The sequence below is a fragment of the Colossoma macropomum genome, unplaced genomic scaffold (genome assembly GCF_904425465.1).
Source record: "Colossoma macropomum unplaced genomic scaffold, Colossoma_macropomum, whole genome shotgun sequence".
Taxonomy (NCBI): domain Eukaryota; kingdom Metazoa; phylum Chordata; class Actinopteri; order Characiformes; family Serrasalmidae; genus Colossoma; species Colossoma macropomum.
This window is the reverse complement of record NW_023494793.1, coordinates 23,269,018-23,287,477: the sequence shown is the minus strand read 5'-3', so window position 1 is coordinate 23,287,477 and position 18,460 is coordinate 23,269,018. Positions and strand designations below refer to the sequence as shown.

Here is an 18,460-nt window from a genome sequence, read left to right as displayed (position 1 = left end):
TTGCAGCATAAAAGCCACCATTACACCACCCAAGTAGTTTAACCTTTCAAACAGAAGACCGAGTCTTACAGTGTGCTCGCACATATGATTCAAAACAACAACAGCTATTACTGAAGAATGATTTGTTGTAATAGCTATAGTTAATGCTACTAATGTCAGTTCAAAGAGGTTGTCATGGAAACAACCACAGCCAGCTCCTGAGCTCTCTTTAGTTTCACATGGACACAGAATCTACTCTACTCTATTGCTACAAACTTGACCAAGGCAGGGTGAGACACAAACAGTGGATGTGCAACAGATTCTAATTAGAGTAGGTTAAACAGACTGCAGCACAAGCAAATAAGTCTGTCACTCAACATCTGGCTTAGTTTTGTAAATTGCAGTTTCTCTCATATAGTGCTCTCCAAGTCGTGTTACGGATGTATTACAGTTGATCAAGCAGACTACAGTGAGACCTGTTAGGTGAAGTGGGGGGTGAGTTGGTGAACTCTCTACATGCTATAACTGAGAGAGAGAGAGAGAGAAAGAGAGCGACAGAGTGAGAGGGAACGAAAGACAGCGAAAGAAAAAAAGAAGATAAAGGGTCAGAGACCTTCACCTGTCCAGCTAACTCATCCACCTGTAGAAGAGGGGAGACAGTTATGGAACTATGATTTTGTAAAGCATGAGAACAGAGAGTAAAAGGCTATCCCTCATTACATGAATGATTCAGCAAAAAAAATCAAATTTATACAACTTTCCACATCTCTCAACCTGCTAAAACACAAACTCCAGCTCCCGTAACAGGCCTCACAACACCTCTTGTCTAAAGCAGGGGTGCCCAATCCTGATCCTGGAGATCTACCACCAGGGAGAGTTCAGATCCAACTGACCTGGTTCTGATATTCAGATGCCCCTGAAGGCTTCTGTTACTTTGATCAAGTGTCAGATTAAGATTCGATCTAAACTCTGCAGGATGGGTGATCTCCAGAATCAGGCAGCCCTGATCTAACATACTGGGCTACTTTCCCAGACAAGGATTAAGTTTAGTCTTGGACTAAACTGCAGTTACAATAATGAACAACTTTTGGAAATACTTTTCAGTCTAGGTTTAGGGTTAATCTGAATCTGGGAAACTGGCCCACTGTGGTCTAAACTCCATCAACAACTCTATGTGACCTTAATAAAGACCTGGATGGAGTTTAAGCAGATTAAGGGAGGTTTTAAGATAGATTTATGAAAAAAAATCTGGGTGGCTATTGACGTTTACTTTTTATTAGCAACGTTAACCTCGTAGGCCCAGCGCTAAACTAAACACGCAAAATTTGGACATCAGACATGTCTTTGGTGATTGAGTACGTCTAGGTAAATGGAAATTAGATTTTTTATAGATTACAGATTTTACAAATTAGATTTTTTTTACTTTAAAAACCAACAACTTTTCCCCAGCAAAGGAGTTAGATGTATATACAGTAATATGTAAACACTGGCAACACAAGTTACAAAACTTTCATTTCACTATCTAGTCTATACAGTACATGTATGTAAACCATGCTGAAAAAACAGCGTGTTCTGAATTCACTGTTTCTGTGATTTCACAAGAACCAACTTATTTACTCACATCCTCCTCCACCTATTCAGCCTACAGGAGTTTAGCTCTGCACATTCACACAGAAGTGATAAAGAGAGTTTCACTTCTGAGTAGGGTCAGGTATCAAAACCCATTTCTGGTTCGGACACCAGTTCCAAAATCCGAAGAATCTGATACTTGTTAAAAAAATTAAATTTTCGCTTATCGGTTTCTACCAACGCATTTTTGTTTGTGTATGCTTCAAATACATGGCCACAATCACTGCAAAAATACGGCTGTAAGGAAGCCAGGACCTGCCAGATACTAAACCCAAAATAAATTTTGACTAACCAGCTGACCCCTGCTTGGCAGAAAAGTCAAACATAATACCAGAGCTCATTACTGTTAGCAAACTTGCCTTGACCAGTTGCCTTGACCAGAGACAGCTGGACAATCATTTCTCAAGATCATTACCTGACAGTGACAGCGCACTTTGTCAGTGAGGCAAAAATGAGACAGAAAGTACTAAAAACAAAAGTAGTTCATGACATTTTGCAAGATTTTTGCTTAATGGATAAAATAGCTGCTGTCACTGTTGATAATGCTGCAACCACAGATATGGCAATAAATATATATATATAAACATTTTTCTTTTTTTCACCATATTGGAATCGAAACTTGGAATAAACAAGAACTGGAACCGATAGGCAGAATTAGAATCAGACCTGGAATTGATAAAATCCAAACGATACCCAACCCTAGTTCTGAGTGCTTTTTAAATGAGGCACAATACAGGACAGCCTATGAGAACAGAGCTCATTTATCTTATCTCAGTCTTAATGGCACAGTAACGACAACAGCCTATTTGATTCTAAGGGAGAAAGAGAGGTTGGAAAATTATCATGTAAAAATGACCACTTTTGGTACATAAAACCACACCAATGTTATGAGTGGACCTCAAAGGAAAAAACAAAATATAAGAAAAATGTAGGACATGAGCCCTTTAAGAAAGACTGTTGAGCATGTGTGTGTGTGTTTTAGGGCTGTATGAAACACTTAATAATCATTGTTATCATTCAGCTCATGCTTATTAAACTGATTACTCAATTAATCCTCTGAACAATAACTGATATTGACAGCACTAGTTTGTGTGACCCACCTTGGTAAGGTATTCTCTCATAACCTGTGTGAAGTAAGGCATGGCAAAGTCAATGAGGCCATGTCTCCAGGCCAGCTCCAGCACCACATCAGGAGCCAGCAGGTCATAGGAGGAGAAGAGACAGGCAGCAAAGCACTCCCTCCGGCCCTCCTCCAGAAACCAGCGAAGGAGAGCCTCAGCATGCTCACTTTCCTTTGACTCTGCAGCGTACTGCATTGCGTCCTGCGATACACAGACAGAGGACATCAAAATGGGTTCCATGATATGGACAAAATATACTACATACTGCAATTATGATATGCACTGCAATATAGTAAAAACACATTGGTGAACTCTGGCCTGCATCTGAGATCATGAGAGACTGAACTCTACTGGAGGCTGGATCACGTGAATACCATCCACCGAAACATTGGTAATTGCCAAAGATGCTCAGACCATACAATAAAACATTCAGTGATTGGTTAAAGGGTTTATTTGTACATTGCATCCTCCCATCAGTATTGTGAATGTAGTTATCACGATAAGATTTAACAAACAATAGATTGTGCAGCCCTGAAATCGAGGCCTTTCTTTTCATTTCTTGCGCTCATTTCTTTTCTGTAAAGTGTTTTTTGTTTGAATCAGTCAGCAAGGAACACTGTCAGGACAAACAGGGTTGATGGGTCATGATGTGGGCAGAGATCATTTTACGAACAAAAATCATGACCAAATCTGCCAACAAGACTCCGAACGACTAAGATGTAGCCATGCCCTCATATAAAAAAAGGCCAGAACAAGAACAGGCATAGCTAAGAGCAGAGAAGTAACGTTTTATTCTGAGCAAGGAAACATAAGTCACCTGATCTTTCTGATGATATTATCGAGCACATAGAGATGGGCAAAAAATTCAAGGAAAATCCAACAAAGTGTCTTAGTAGGGTGTTGGACAACTACAAGTAGCCAGAACAGCTTCAACACGCCTTGGCAAGGATTCTACAAGTCTCTGAACCTGCACTGGAGGCATGGAGCACTATTCTTCCATAAGATCCAACCCTCTGATGGTGTTTCCATGTTGGTGGTGGACAGTGTCTAACATATCAGTCCAAATCTCCCACAGATAGTCACTTGGGTTGAGATCTGGTGACTGTGAGGACCATTGTATAAGATTTATCAGATTCTTTTCATACTTATCAAACAATTTAGTGACCCAGAGAAATGTTTCACCACAGGATGAAGGTGATCAGTCAGAATAACTCCAACCAGGCTAGTATATTAAATCCCACAGCATAACAGAGCCACCAGATCCCTTAACTGTAGGGGTCAAGCTTTCAGCCTTGTACTGTTCTCCACATATGCACTCCTCACACATGCACTCACACTTGGAGAATATGGTGAAGGATTATCCAAAAACAATGTCAAATGGGCCTGCTCGGCATTTTTGTACAACACAGCATAGTACAAAGTTAACTGTACAACTGTCTTGTCTGGATACATCTACTTTAATAATGTTTCTTCACTCATTTATTCTGGTTTTACTTTAGTTTGTCATCCATCTGCTGGATTTTATGTGACTGAATTGAGAAAGGATGTCTTGGCTAGGGAAAAAGCGCTAAATGGAATGCTCATTCTCCAAAGTGAACTTGACATCAGTAGGCAAATTTTTCTGTCCACCATACAATACACAGGCAGGTCACTCTTTATGTGATCTCAGGCTGAGCCAGACTAATAACATATGGTAATAATCTTAAACTTGAGTAATAAAGTTTTAACCTTAATTTAGCATCTCTCTCTCCCTCTCTCTTGTAGACACACAGAGTTTTAGTTGTTTTTAGACCGCTGTTGTAACACTGTGAGATTTTGGGCCAAATTTTTGGACACTGCCAGAACTTTATCATAGGTTGTCATTGGTCACAGAAGGAGTAAATATGTTGCTGTTGAGCATGTCACATTATACAAAGACCACAGATTTTAACTCACAGCCATAGAATTCTTTCACGATTTGCATCCATGACAACATTATCATGACAATTATTGTGTAAATAATTATAAACCTGCCTTCAGTCAGGTTAATCACAGGTTAATCACACTTGATCACTTTGTACCAGAATGTGTTAGAAGATATTTAATGGGAATTTTAATTTTACCCATACAAGAGTGATAAAATAGGAAAAATCGAAATCGAAATCGAAAATAAAAAGAACTGCTCATGATCAAAAGCATATCACCTCACTGTGTGATACATGCTGGTATGTATGGCTGCCAGTGGAACTGGCTGACCTGTCTTTATTAAAGATGATGTGACCACCACTGGCAGCAGAAAGATGAACTCCGCCAGTACTGAAGCATCTTAACTACTCAGACCTAACTAAGTGGATGGCACTTTACCACGGAAGCATTTTAGCCTCATTTTAAGTATTTTAATGTCAATTTAATTTCAGGACTAAAGCAAAATAAACTGTTCTTACCTTATACAGATTGTCTTTCTTGCAAAGTTGGATGCTTTGTGCCCAGCGCTGGTTAATTTTGTAGAGATAAGCAGCAATGCGTCTAAACTCAATCAGTTCATGCTGCTCCAGTTTCTGAGCGAGACTGATGGAGTCAAAGTTGTCATAGGCATCTATGGAGGCACGCAGACCCTGAAGAGCAAAGAACAGAGATGAGGTCAAGTAAGGGAAATGGCTAAAACACTAGACATTTTCCTAAACATACCTACGTTCTTACCTTATTCGGAAGATCAAATGGTTAGTGAAACCTTGTGTGTATGTGCATGTGTACCTGGAAGTCTTCCTCTTCTGTCAGGAGGCTGTTTAAGGCCTCATTCACAGCTCTGTTGTTGTGGCTTTGAACTGATCTCAGATATGGCTTCACCAACCTCAACTGATTTACCTACAGGAGCAAAAATTACAGGAGGATTAATCTCAAAATCTCTATGCGTTTTCCATCATTGTTCTAATTCATTTTCACTTTCTTCTGGAAAAATGAAACACAGTCATTTCTGGTTCTGCAAAAAAATCATGTAAATCACATGATTTTCCACTTACTCCATATTCAGCCAATCAGCCAAGACGTGTCTGGTGTCCAAATTTTGCTCCTTTAGTTTAAAGCTCTGAGGCTAACGCTGCTAACAAACACTAGAAGTCAATAGTTACTTTTTGCATGATTATATGCCCAAAAGCTCTCTTAACTATGTCTTAATTAAGGTTGTGTAGACTTGTCAATGTGGTTTAGGCCACAGTATGACTTTCATTGAACTACAAAAAATTAATACAACTTGACCGTGTAGCTAAACGCAACTGTCAGATGTCTGAATTTCCGAATTTTGATCTGACACCCCTTCATATTCACATGCGCCATTTGGACATATGGACAATAGTTTCTGTTTGCAGTTTTGTTGCTTATATTTATAAACATATATCTTCACTTTAAAAATTCAAGTTTGGCCATTTTTTTTTTACAAAAAGAAGCAAAAGAAATCGCAAAATCTGTGTCATCCATAATGCATGCGTGACATATGTGCACATAAAGGACTTGGAATTCAGCACAACATCTGTTGCCTGAAATAGAAGCAGAAAAACACTGACTTCTAGAGGTTGTCAGCAATGTTAGCCTCATAGCTCCAGCTGTAAACTAAATAAGCCAAATTTAGACACCAAACATGCCTTGGCTGAACAAGTACTTTGGGATAAGAGGATGTGTAAATTTCATTTGCCGCCAAACCATTCATTTAAATTACGCTTCTAATTTCGTGGTACATTTTTCAGTTTGCCAAAGAGTTTTCAGGAGTAAAAACAAAAATATGTCAGTAGTCATTACCATTAATAATGATTATTAATAACAAGCACACTAAGGGTAGAACTAAATCACTAGGAGTTTGTTTATCCATAAATTTGCCCAGTAAAAATTAAGTAATGGCTCTTTATCTTGAAGGGAATCTGGTCTCTGTATGTGTGTGTGCATATATATGTACCTTAGTAAAGAAGTTAACTGCTCTTGTGTGGTCCAGTCTAGGTGCTAGCACAGTCAGCAGGTCATTGAGCAGCATTGGTTTGTACTCTAAATAGAACTGCAATGACTTGTAATATAACTCCACATTCGCCACCTGTAGTGGAGCAGGGAAAAAAGAGGCAGACAGAAAAACAGACATGAATCAAAGGAATCAAAGGAATCAAAGGAGCCAGAGATAAAAAGAGAGAGAAACTGAGTACTGTGAAAGAGCATTCCTCCGTTAAACAACATAATAGTGAGTAAGGAAGTATGTGTTACCTTGCTGATAATCTCTTTAAAGGAAGCATCTCTCCATGCGTCGGTGGGGTGTGCAATCATGGTGATTATGGCGTTGTCATACTCTTCATATTTATCATACAGGAACACAAGCTCTGCCCATAGGTGGGCCTGTTCGGCTGCACGTAGTACCTGATAAAAAATCATTGTGCTTGTTTTATTTAAACACTGCAAGTATTGTAGTAACACTTTCATGTCATTAAGTATCGGCTGCAAACAAATGGCTTTGATCTTGACACGGCCCATAAAAAAATTACGTCCAATTTCTATTTTTTCCTTTGATATCTGTATATAGCCAAGCAAACTCTCCCATTGGCTGGGCCTACAAGAGCTAGACATAATGCCTTATACGTAAGATAGCAGTCAACATGAAATCAAAATAAACCTTTCGAACCTTGTTTTTTCTTGTGTCTGGTCACAGTAGGTACAATCTATATCATACCACTTACACCACCATGTCAAAAACTGAGTTTCATCACCGTGCATCAGCGGGCAGGGGAAATAGCATTAACCAATAAAAAAATGTTTCCTCTTTCAGAAAAGCTTATATAATGGATAATAATAGTTTAAACTGGCACATATAATATCTAGCATATTCCAGGGTCCTTATTTAGCTCTGGGCCTCTTTATAAATTAGGGTATTCCCTATATACTGTGCCCCAGATGCTAAAATATTGAGGGTCTTACCTTAGGGATGTTGACTCTGGACCAGAAGAGCTCAAGGTGTTCTCTCATCTTCTGTGGTTTGTATTTGGAGTAGAGAATGGCCAGCTCAGTGAACATGCCCATATGAGCACGCTCCAGACCTAACGCGGCCTCCAGCAGCATGATCAACTCCTCAAAATAACCCCGTTCCTGAGATCACACACACACACACACACAAAGAGAATAATTATAATTCTAAACATAGCTGCTTACAGTCTAGTACTAAGCAGATTTCTGGTCAGTTGCTATAGAGTTATAATTGCTAAACAGTATGTTGATGTCGTACCTGATAGTAACTGATAAGTTCTTCTAGCTCATCGGCATGAATTACGATGTGCAGGCCACAAATCTGAGCCAACCTGAACTCTTCTCCATCTACACATGCAAAACACACCTGTAAAGTGAGGAGAAATTGCGAGATTAAATGAATAGCTGTAAATACCACCTACAATCATGCATATTGAAGCCATTTGTGTTTCTATTAAATAATCTCACACCTCTTTCCATGTGCGTGTGGAGTTGGCTTTGCGAGCACTGTCCACTGCTGCCTGATACTCTCCAAGGTAGACAAGTGTGGATGCCAGACGTGCAAAATTAGACACATTATTGAAGAGCAGTCTTGCTGCTTCGAACATGCCCTCCTCATAACAGCGGTCACCAACCTAATGGAAAAAATAGAGAACAGACACAGGAAAGAGATAAGCAATAGTAAAGAGAATGACAGATGTACAAAAGTAGACAGATGTACACTTTTAGCCTGGTTCGACCCCTGTGATCAGAAGGATTAGAGCTTTAAATAGTGCTCTTTGCTTTCTGATATAATCATCACTGTCATAAGAAAACCTAGTATCTCCAAAATGATAACTTTACAGGTGAAAGGAAAAACTTCAATGCATAGTAACAGGTAGTTTTGGACCTTTTCATTCATCATTATATGTTCACACAGAGCCAGCCAGAAAAATGTATGAGGTTTCACATGACAGCAACAACATATTAGAATATAAACATGACTTGTTTATAGTCGACTAAAGTGGCTTTTATACCTGTTGTATATGAGCATTGTTAGGGCCATTGACAAATTCCTCTAACTCAGAGAGGCGATTGGTTTTAGCTAGAGCAAAGAGGAGTTCTGTTTCCACATACGACTCTCTGGCCTTCTTCCGTGCCATCTGCAGAAACTTTACCAGATCCTCCCAATTATCTAATGAAACACAAACACACACATGATGTTCACATATTCACCTGACAACAAGCAAATGCTGAGTGACAACTAATATCACATACAACCAGCTAATAAACAGCAATAAAACACATTAACGATGAGGTTCTCAATAAACATTTTGATTCGTTCCATCTCTAAGCACACCTGAGCCAGGCAAGCACAGGCTATACAATTCACAGATTACATGGTTCAGACATGCTAAGAAATGTAATATTTTGAATTAAAACTGGAAAATTCTGGATGAAGAACCAGATCAAGAACCTCTTCACTGAGAGACCTCATTCAGGTCCCTAATTAGTGTCTTTGGGAGGAGGTACAAAAGCTGACAGTCATACTGTTTCTGCTGGCAGCATCCACCACTTCCATGTAAGCTGAGGGCTCGTCTGCTCTGATGTACGAGTCGATGGCCTCCTTAACCAGGTTCTTCTGGAGCTGAGCTCTGGCCAGCTGACTCCACACCGGCCCCTCCCCACAGCGTTCCGCAAACTCATATGCCCGGTCCAGATTGCCAATGTGCTCAATCAAAACCTAAATATAACAGACACGTATAAAACTGCATATTACTGCCACATATTACTGCTATTTCATAACTATGATGAAGTTAGACGTGTTGAGGCAGGATGCAAGTGCGAGTGATAGACATCAAGTAAGGTGAAACAGGAGAAAAAATGATGAGAATGACTAGAAAATGCAAACTGGAAAACTACAAACAGAGGAACGGAGTAACACTGACAAAATAAACACAGGAACTATTATAGAATATTGTACCAGACCAGGGAGGTAAATCCAGGAAACATGAAGAACAAACACTGGCCCAAGTAAACACACAAGGAGACCAAAATGTGTGTGTGAGTGTGTGTGTGCCAGAGTGCCAAGAGTTGACTTTTGGTTTGAATGACAAAATAACTCAATTATGCTTATTTTCATACATAAACCATTGAATATTCCATTTTGTCACTACCACAAACTCAAAAACACTAACCAGTATATCACTCGCAAATCCAGCTTTAAACACTTGTACACACATAAAATCATGATATTTTCATTAAAACACACAAAAAAAAAACTTAATTGCAGTGAATATGTGTTTCAGTATGGACGTTTCTTAAGGTCACACACTGATTTTCAGACTTCGGGACACATTTAATTTAATACAATGGGATCTAACTGTTCACTGTGTGCCCATGAGTGACAAGGATGCAGTCTCACTTCCTGCTCTAAAATGCAGGGGTGTGGCTAAAATAAGGCTCTACCTATGGACTAAAACTCCTTGTGTTTTGGTTGTGACATTAAAACATGGGACAGCATTTTTAAAATAATTTTATTAGCAATATATTTTTTACTTCATTACATTTTTACTTCATTTACTTCAAACATTTACTCACTTTAAAAGAAAAAAAATCCTTTAAAAAAACACAGCAAAAATACCAAAAAGATTAAGTGTTGAAATTTAGGGTTCAGAGTTTGAAACAGTCATCTCCCAATAGAAAATACCCTATAAATAATGACTTTGTATATATCTTTGCATAAATTTAGCTTATTACTATCTCAGTTGATGCCTTGAGGTTTAAGTCATTACTTAATCCTTGTAAATATTTTTAAACAGTTTTTTTTTACTGTGGGTCCACAGTTTGAACTTATTTGCTTGAATCATATACACTAACAGAAACAGAGAACAGCTGGGACAACTGATCAGTTGGTGAATTGTATGACAGGTGGGCAGAGCTAGATTGGAGCAGAAAAACCAAAACAAAAGCACACAGCTAGGAAAGTTAGACAAACACAGGAGGACAACATAGGAGGCAAAAAAGCAAGGAAAACATACAAAAGGGTAAAATCAAGAACAGACAAGAGGAACACACAGAGGAAATGTTATAGTGGCTTTCTGTACTTTTCACACTCCTCTGTGACCCATTGCTCCCAAAAGCAAACTGAATTTGAGTTTTTAATTAGGAAAATGTAGACCTGAGGTGTGCGTATTTGTACCTGGATAGCGGAGGCGTTGACATCAAACTTCTTAAAGATTGAGAAAGCCTCCTCATAGAGTTCATTGCTAATAGCAATGTTAGCAATGTCTGGAGCATCATAGTTGTCTAGGCGGTTGATATACTCCATCACTCGTGTGCGGTCTGCTTTAATGGCTGTTAGAATCAACAGGTTCTGCAGGTTTCTGTTTTACATAGGCATATATGGACACATAAGCAAACATACACACTGGCCAATATAATGTAAATAAAGCAAAAATATTTTGATAATAATTTCAATAATAATAATAATAATAATAATAATTATTATTATTATTATTATTATTATTATTATTATTATTATTAAAATTATTAAATAATTAGTCATAGCTCATTAATTACATTGCACTGTGGTTCTACACAACAGACCTGTGCTCACTGAATATGGAGTTTTCCAGCACTATTTTCTCCAGAAGTTCAATGAGCTCATTGGGCAGGTCTGCAGTCATGAAAGCTTTAACTGTTACAGACACTTCCTCAGGGTCCTGTGTTTCAGACAGTGCAGTTTGGACCACCTACACATACCAAGAAGACAAGAAATATATATCTTATAATATAATATATATATATATATATATATATATATATATATATATAAAATAATATAATCTTGCAATCCTGTTTTTCAAAACAAAACATAACAGTACAAATATGTAGATTACATAATGAAAACGTAGAATTGGCATCACTAAAACACTGGCGAGTGAATCTGACCTGGTCAATAAGCGCTCGTCTGTAGGGATTATTCTCCTCCAGCACCACAGCCCACAGATCTGGATCTTTCCGCCGGACCAGATAACGTGCTTCGCTTTTAAACAAGGAGTTCTCATTGCACACCTAAAAAAAATGGACAACCTCTTTAAATGTTTACTCATGTTTAAGACGGCTAAAGTCAGGATCAACACAGGTTCTGTAACACTAAATCATTGGATCTTAACTTATAGAAGGCAGTTATTGCAATGATAAATGCATGTTGTAATTTGATATTTCATAATTTTCACTCATGACTCATCAAAACAAGCTGGAAACTTTCTGTAGAAAGGCCAGACTCTAAACTTTCAAGTGATGCATTTGTGCTTTCAAATAAAAGAGTAAAAGAGGCCACAACTATAAAGGAAAACTGACGTTAACAGCTAATTACATTGTGGTAACATATCTGCTCATTCATACAAGCAATAGTGTCGTATTTTACTGTTTGTGTGATATGTGTGGCACTCACTGCATGTGCTGTTACCGATTCGATAAATTTCCCCATTAGAATGCAAATTTAATTATCCTTTGTTTTCAAAAAAGCTTAGTCACACATGGACGTCATCAACAAATAGCAAATATAATTAACCAAATATTTAAAAGGCAAGTTCTGATCTGGACTGATTATCATGGCAAGCACCCCACGTGCAGTATTACCGTAATAAGGTACTCCATCGTATTTAAAAATGGTGGTATTTCAAAATTATGACATAGATTATTTAACATGTGGTTTTAATAAAGATTTACACTAAAACAGTTCATGTTAAAAAAGTATACAGACCAAAAATAAACAGTAGGTCAAAGCTGCAGCGGACCACATGTATTTGCTTTTGGGGGCTCGGGGTGGGGGTGGAGGGGAGATATAATTGATAATCATGAATTTTTAACTTTCAAGTATTACGCTTATTATTTTTAGATATCTCCCATGCCTACCATGGGAGCTCACTGATAGACAGAGGGGACGAACATGAGAAAACCTAAGCATGATTAGCTCCCTCAGATTTGAATTATTATCATCTAAATATTGTATCGGTGCTTTAGATTAGCCAAAATCAAACATGTTCTGTAGTGAGCAGAGCTTCCATACTGCTAGCTAGGTTAATGTTCCAGCTCCTTTTCGCTAGATGGCGGCACTTTTTAAAATTTAGCAACAGTTAGATACTGATTTGACATTTATTGAATAATGGCTGACCCTGAAATACAAACATAAGGATACCACCCAACCCTACTGTGGACAGAAGTCCTTGCTATATTTGAGACCACAATTATTTATCTTTTTATTGTTGCAATTTTACCAAAGAGTAGGCTACTTCTTTTCTTAGAATCCTTAACTCAATTTTTTTTGTCCCTGTAGTCAACCAAATAGACTCTAAATGGTAATTCATATTCCATAACTCATTAACATTTGCTTGGCTTTTTCTCATGATGCATAAAAATAGTACAGAGGTAAAAAGGACACTGGTGGTCTGATCACCACCAAGCTGGCTTTATGAATAGTACTTAATTATCATGCCACACATTTTGTTTGGTGTATCACGGTTACTGCTAAGTTTTATGTATCTGGCCCAAGACATTTTAGTACGATTTGAATTTGACAAAAAGAAAGACAAACGATCCATTCCAGTTTGTCATTTTTGGTCATTTCTTGAGGCTAAATCAAACAGATAGCAACAATAAAATTTAAATATAAATTAAATATAAACGTAATTCAGTTTTAGTATAAATGTAATTCATTTTAGAACAACCTATATATTTATGTAACTATCATTTTAAAAGTATAGGAAATTTAGTATGTCTCTAGGCTTTTAAGGGTTAATTTCAGTAGCATAGACATTTGCCCAGCATAAAGCTCAAGTTCAGGTTAAGACTGGTCTCTTACCTTGATGAGCTCCATGTCACATTGCCCCCTCTCATAGGCCACAAAGGCCAAGTGCGGGTCTCTCTTCTCGCAGTAGCGGCCCACGGTGGCACTGTCATAGTAAGCGTTTTCCCGCAGGAAGCGCTCTGGGCTGTTGTTACTGTCAATGTATATTTTAGCCAGAGCATTATGGGTAGCGGGCTCCTCACTGCCCTCCTGTGTGCGAGCCTCCAGCCAAGAAGACAACAGCTTTAGCCTGCAGAGACACCACCGGAAGATGAAAAGTGAGGAGACAACCCAAGCAAGATGAGCTGTCAGTAAATGAATACAGATGCAATGTAGTCTCAAGTGAGGAGGCTAAAAGGTTACACTAGAGGCCTAGCTAACAGTGAAATTCTGTCTTTCAGCACTTGTTCAAGGCTTGTGCCTCCGTGTAGCAACAATGGCCAATATTTACAAAGCAGGAGTGCTGATTTAGAATCAGATTCATGTTGTATTTACGATGATGTTACTGACAGAAACAGATCCTAAATCAGCACTTCTAATGTGAGAAGCACTCTTAATCTGAGAAGCCTTAAGAATATGGGCCAATGTCTGCTTCCACTGTCTCACAACAGCACACCTGAGACATCACCACAATTTTACACAATTTTGATTCTAAAAGGCAAAAGAATTAAATGCAAAACTGTTCTCTGATATTTGTTCAAACCTCAGTAAAATAGTAAAAACCTCAGAATATGTAAGCTTCTTGTTTTTACATAATCCTTCCTCACTTCCTAGAAAGCATTTTGTTGTTGTTGAAAAATAATCTCTTATCTCCAAAGAAAAACTTTTACAGGAAAAGGAAAAAACAATCTTAATAATTTTCAATATAGGTGAATGTAAAGATTACTATTTCTATTGGTCCATTTATCATGAAATTTTGACACAGTGTAAATAGCAGCTTGCTTTTCAAATTATGTTGACAAATAAAAAAACAACAAATATGGAGATGCAAGGTTCTGTTCCAATGTTGAGGATACACTTGAGGGAGAGAAGTGCAATTCTCACCCAATTAGTTAGACCAGGGACGAACTGCTTAACATAAGGCATTGTATGCTTGACAGTTTTTCGACAGTTTTCAAGAACTCAGTAAGTTTCTTTCTTGGAGGAACTTGGAGGTTTCTTTCTTGGAGGAACAGCAGCCCTCTGAGAGACAATTAGGAGATGCAGATGGGGGAAGTGCACTGGAATTTGAATCTCTGACAGCGGCATTTTTGAACTGTGCTCCGCTCCTTGCCCAATAAAATGGATGAAATGTTTCTCAATGGGATGAATGAAAACTTTGCACGCTCTGCTGCCCTTTTCTTTGCTGAGACCTGGCTCTGCGAATTCATCCCTGACAGCGCAATGCATCTACTGAATCACTGATAAAGGAGTGGCTACAAGAAACTACATGGAAAGCTGAAAAACAGATTTTCAGCCAACAACCCTGCATCGGTGTAGCAACCCGCCTCCCCTGGTCAAAGTAAACAAAGACCTGGTTCACAACCCGAATGACTTCTATTGCAGGTTTGAGAGGACAAATTCACACCCCTGTGTCACTCCACGGACGTGTGAAAGGATCTTATTTGTGGGTCTGGTTTGGGGCACGGCGTTCAATACTATCATCCCAGAAATCCTGTCCTCCAAACTCTCCCAGCTCACTGGATCCCTGGCCATGCTAGATCACCAGCATCCTGACAGACAGGAAACAGCAGGTGCGGCTAGGGGAAGTCACTTCTGGTATACAGACATAGTATACAGACTTATCCTGAAGTTTGCAGACAACACTATGGTAACGGAACAGGATGGTGACGAGTCTGCATATCGGTGGGAGATTGAACAGCTGGTGTTCTGGTGCAGTCACAACAACTTGAAGATGAACATGTTAGGAGACAAGCTTCAGCACTTCTCCCCCTCACAATATCCAACAGCCCAGTGTCAACCATGGAGATCTTCAAGTTTCTGAACTACCATTTCCCAAAACCTAAAGTGGGAGAGCAGCATCAACTCCATCCTCAGAAAGGCCCAGCAGAGGATGTACTTTCTGCGGCCGATGAGAAAGTTGGGTCTTCCACAGGAGCTGTTGAGCTAGTTCTGCACCACAGTCATTGAATCCGTCCTGTGCGCATCCATCACAGTCTGCTTTGGAGCAGCCACAAAACAGGATAGGAACCGACTGCAACGAACAGTGAAGTCAGCTGAAAAAAATCCCTGGTGCTCCCCTGCCTACCTTCTAGGACTTGTACTCTTCAAAAACCAGGAAACAGGCAAGGAAAATCATTACAGATTCCTTGCACCCAGGGCGCAATCTTTTTTAACTCCTCCCCTCCTACAGGTGTGACAGATCCCTATATACTAAGACTGCCAGACACAGGAGCTGCTTCTTTCCTCAAGTCATCACCCTCATAAACAGCTGACCAGTAATATCATCTGCTGGGCCATAGCTATTCCTGTTTTTTCTCCAGATTTACAGTTATTACACCTTGCTTCAGACTCATATCAGTGTGCACCACAATTTCCATTCACAATGTAGATTACTGTTGTCTGCACTAACACACACACTTATGTATATTGTTTGCCCCTACATATTCTGTATGTTGCTTGTATATTGTGTATTGTCTGTAAATAATATGTACATTGTATATCATTTTGTTATATATTGTTCATATATAGTCTGCATATTGCTTGTATACTGTGTATGCTGTGTATGTTGTATATTGTGTTTTGTCTGTAAATTATTTGTACATTGTTTGTATATTACATGTAATACTAAAGAGACACCACCGGCTGGAACCAAATTTCTTGGCCAATAAATCTTAATTCATCTGGCTCTGAGTATGTTAACACCTCTGAGCTCCAGAATTAAGTGCATTTTTAATTGTGGAGTAAAGAGCAGAGTGAAGAGATAAGCTACTTTTGAGCTGGGCTACCTGTTTCTCTTCTCCACCTCCTCCACAAGAAGGTCAGTGCTAAATTCTCCCCGCACTGCTATGATCAGGCTCTTGATCACATCTTCTGAACAGTCAACATCCAACAGACCTCCTACAACTATGGGCAATCGACTGGGGTTCACCTGCAAATACACAGACGCAAAATCTTGCACTGTAGTACCAGTGACCAACAGACTAGTACAATCAGTAGTTTAGTGACCTTACAAAATACTGGAGTTTTCTTAGCACAAACAAGTGAGCTGTGAGTAGTGAAAAGGCAAACCTTTTGGACATAAATCTCTATGTATTTCTGCAGGTTGTTACGATACAGGTATAGCACAAGGTCATGGACAAAATCAAAGCGGTCACATACTATGATCAAAGGCAACTGATCTGTCAACTTGGCCTCCTGTCAGTGAGAAAAACAACAAAAATTCATTAACAAGATATAACTTCACTAATCCAGAATGACGTCCCCAACATTCCACTTTCTCTCACCTTAAGAAAGTTTTTGACACGCTCAGGATCGTAGCAGCTACTCTCTCTGCAGATTCGCTCCACCTCTTTAATCTGTCCAGTCTTGCATGCTGCCTGGATATACTTAAAGTGCACTTCAGGCTCCTGACTGAAGTTCACAATGGAGCCCAGGAAGTAGAACAGACCTGCGTGCATGTAAGTAAATGTGCGAATGAGCAAGAAAAGAAAGAAAAGAGAAAGAGATTAACCCCTTATCAAAATCATTTTGAGCAAGCAAACATATCATCTCCAAAAAGGTAACTTTACAGAAGAAGTAAAAATTACAGTAATTTTAGAATTAAAAAGTAATTTTGGATCATTTTAACACAACACAAAAGGTAACAAGTTTTTAAATTGTGCAAAAATGTAAAAACAAACAAAAAAAGAAATACAAGGTTGTTGCACAACAGCAACAATATAATTTCAGCTGAATTCTGTCTTAAATGTGTTTATATGTTTGCTCATAAACTTTTGCAGTGCAACCAGTTATAAAAGCAGCATGATGGTTCTTTCGTACAGTGATAGATACAGTAGCACATGCTGATCACTATGCCCAACATGGACACAAACATATATGATGTCAACTGAGCATGCAGCAGAATCAGAATGTTTTACTGGTAAGGCAAGATAGGGTTAAATTAAATGGGCTTCTAAGAACATAAATGTTAAGAGAACACTGTCTGCATGTGTTATCATTACACCATGGTTATACCCTCATAGCTCTTGAATGACTCAAACAGCTCCACCAGTGTAGCAGTGCCCAGCTGTTCATGGTATTTGGAAGCCACCTGGACGGTCAGCTGCAGGTTCTGTCTGAGGTTAGCTGCTAACATGGCCCTTAAACACTCCATCGAGTCCCCGACTGATAAAGAGCCAAAGAAGTTCACCAACCACTAAGACAAAGAGGAGGAGACACACAGGGCCAGAGGATTTTTAGAAATTATTTCTCTGTTCTCAATTACTGTAGCTATATGTTATTCAAAATGTACAGTGAATGTGCTTTAATTCACAAAGGTTTGTTGAGTTTGGCCATATGAGAAAGACACACACACCTCAGGGTTGAGCAGGTGCGTGTGTACGATGGCTCGTTTGATGTCATAGAGGTCAGTGAAGTGCTCCAAAGCTCTCTGCAGTAAGCCTGCCTTCTCACACAACTGAGCAATGTGAGCACGGTCATAGTGGGTGAACATCTGATTACCCAAAATAGCATCTGCTACCTGAAACACACATACACACAGAGTAAAAAGCAGTACAATAACCTGTACAAAAAGGGTATTAAATAGAACTGTAAGGGTAAGTGAAATTTGATGTCATATTTAATTTAAAAGCCTTCAGAAATATGTTTGATATAGTATGAACACTGATAACGTCTGTAAACAGTCCATATATGGAAACTAAAATGCAAAAAACAGCCGGTTGTCTATTCATCGCTTATACACATTCATCTACCCGTTAGGCCTAAA

General features: G+C 38.9%; 1 protein-coding gene across 2 annotated transcripts in view; it reads right to left on the bottom strand.

Moving 5' to 3' along the window:
* Positions 1-18,460, bottom strand: part of cltcl1 (clathrin, heavy chain-like 1) — a 49,274-nt gene that overhangs the window by 4,479 nt on the left and 26,335 nt on the right. The window contains exons 12-31 of one of the 2 annotated variants that reach the window (XM_036578888.1): positions 18,050-18,214; positions 17,710-17,890; positions 16,980-17,143; positions 16,765-16,890; positions 16,482-16,624; positions 13,549-13,783; positions 11,634-11,756; positions 11,289-11,434; positions 10,882-11,065; positions 9,231-9,423; positions 8,717-8,874; positions 8,171-8,335; positions 7,960-8,067; positions 7,656-7,823; positions 6,951-7,100; positions 6,655-6,786; positions 5,463-5,573; positions 5,153-5,323; positions 2,709-2,930; positions 593-619 (exon numbers count right to left, since the gene is read on the bottom strand). In XM_036578888.1, the coding sequence (XP_036434781.1) occupies positions 593-619; positions 2,709-2,930; positions 5,153-5,323; positions 5,463-5,573; positions 6,655-6,786; positions 6,951-7,100; positions 7,656-7,823; positions 7,960-8,067; positions 8,171-8,335; positions 8,717-8,874; positions 9,231-9,423; positions 10,882-11,065; positions 11,289-11,434; positions 11,634-11,756; positions 13,549-13,783; positions 16,482-16,624; positions 16,765-16,890; positions 16,980-17,143; positions 17,710-17,890; positions 18,050-18,214 (3,072 nt within the window). The remainder of the gene's footprint in view (positions 1-592; positions 620-2,708; positions 2,931-5,152; positions 5,324-5,462; positions 5,574-6,654; positions 6,787-6,950; positions 7,101-7,655; positions 7,824-7,959; positions 8,068-8,170; positions 8,336-8,716; positions 8,875-9,230; positions 9,424-10,881; positions 11,066-11,288; positions 11,435-11,633; positions 11,757-13,548; positions 13,784-16,481; positions 16,625-16,764; positions 16,891-16,979; positions 17,144-17,709; positions 17,891-18,049; positions 18,215-18,460) is intronic. The other variant, XM_036578890.1, reaches the window with a different exon arrangement.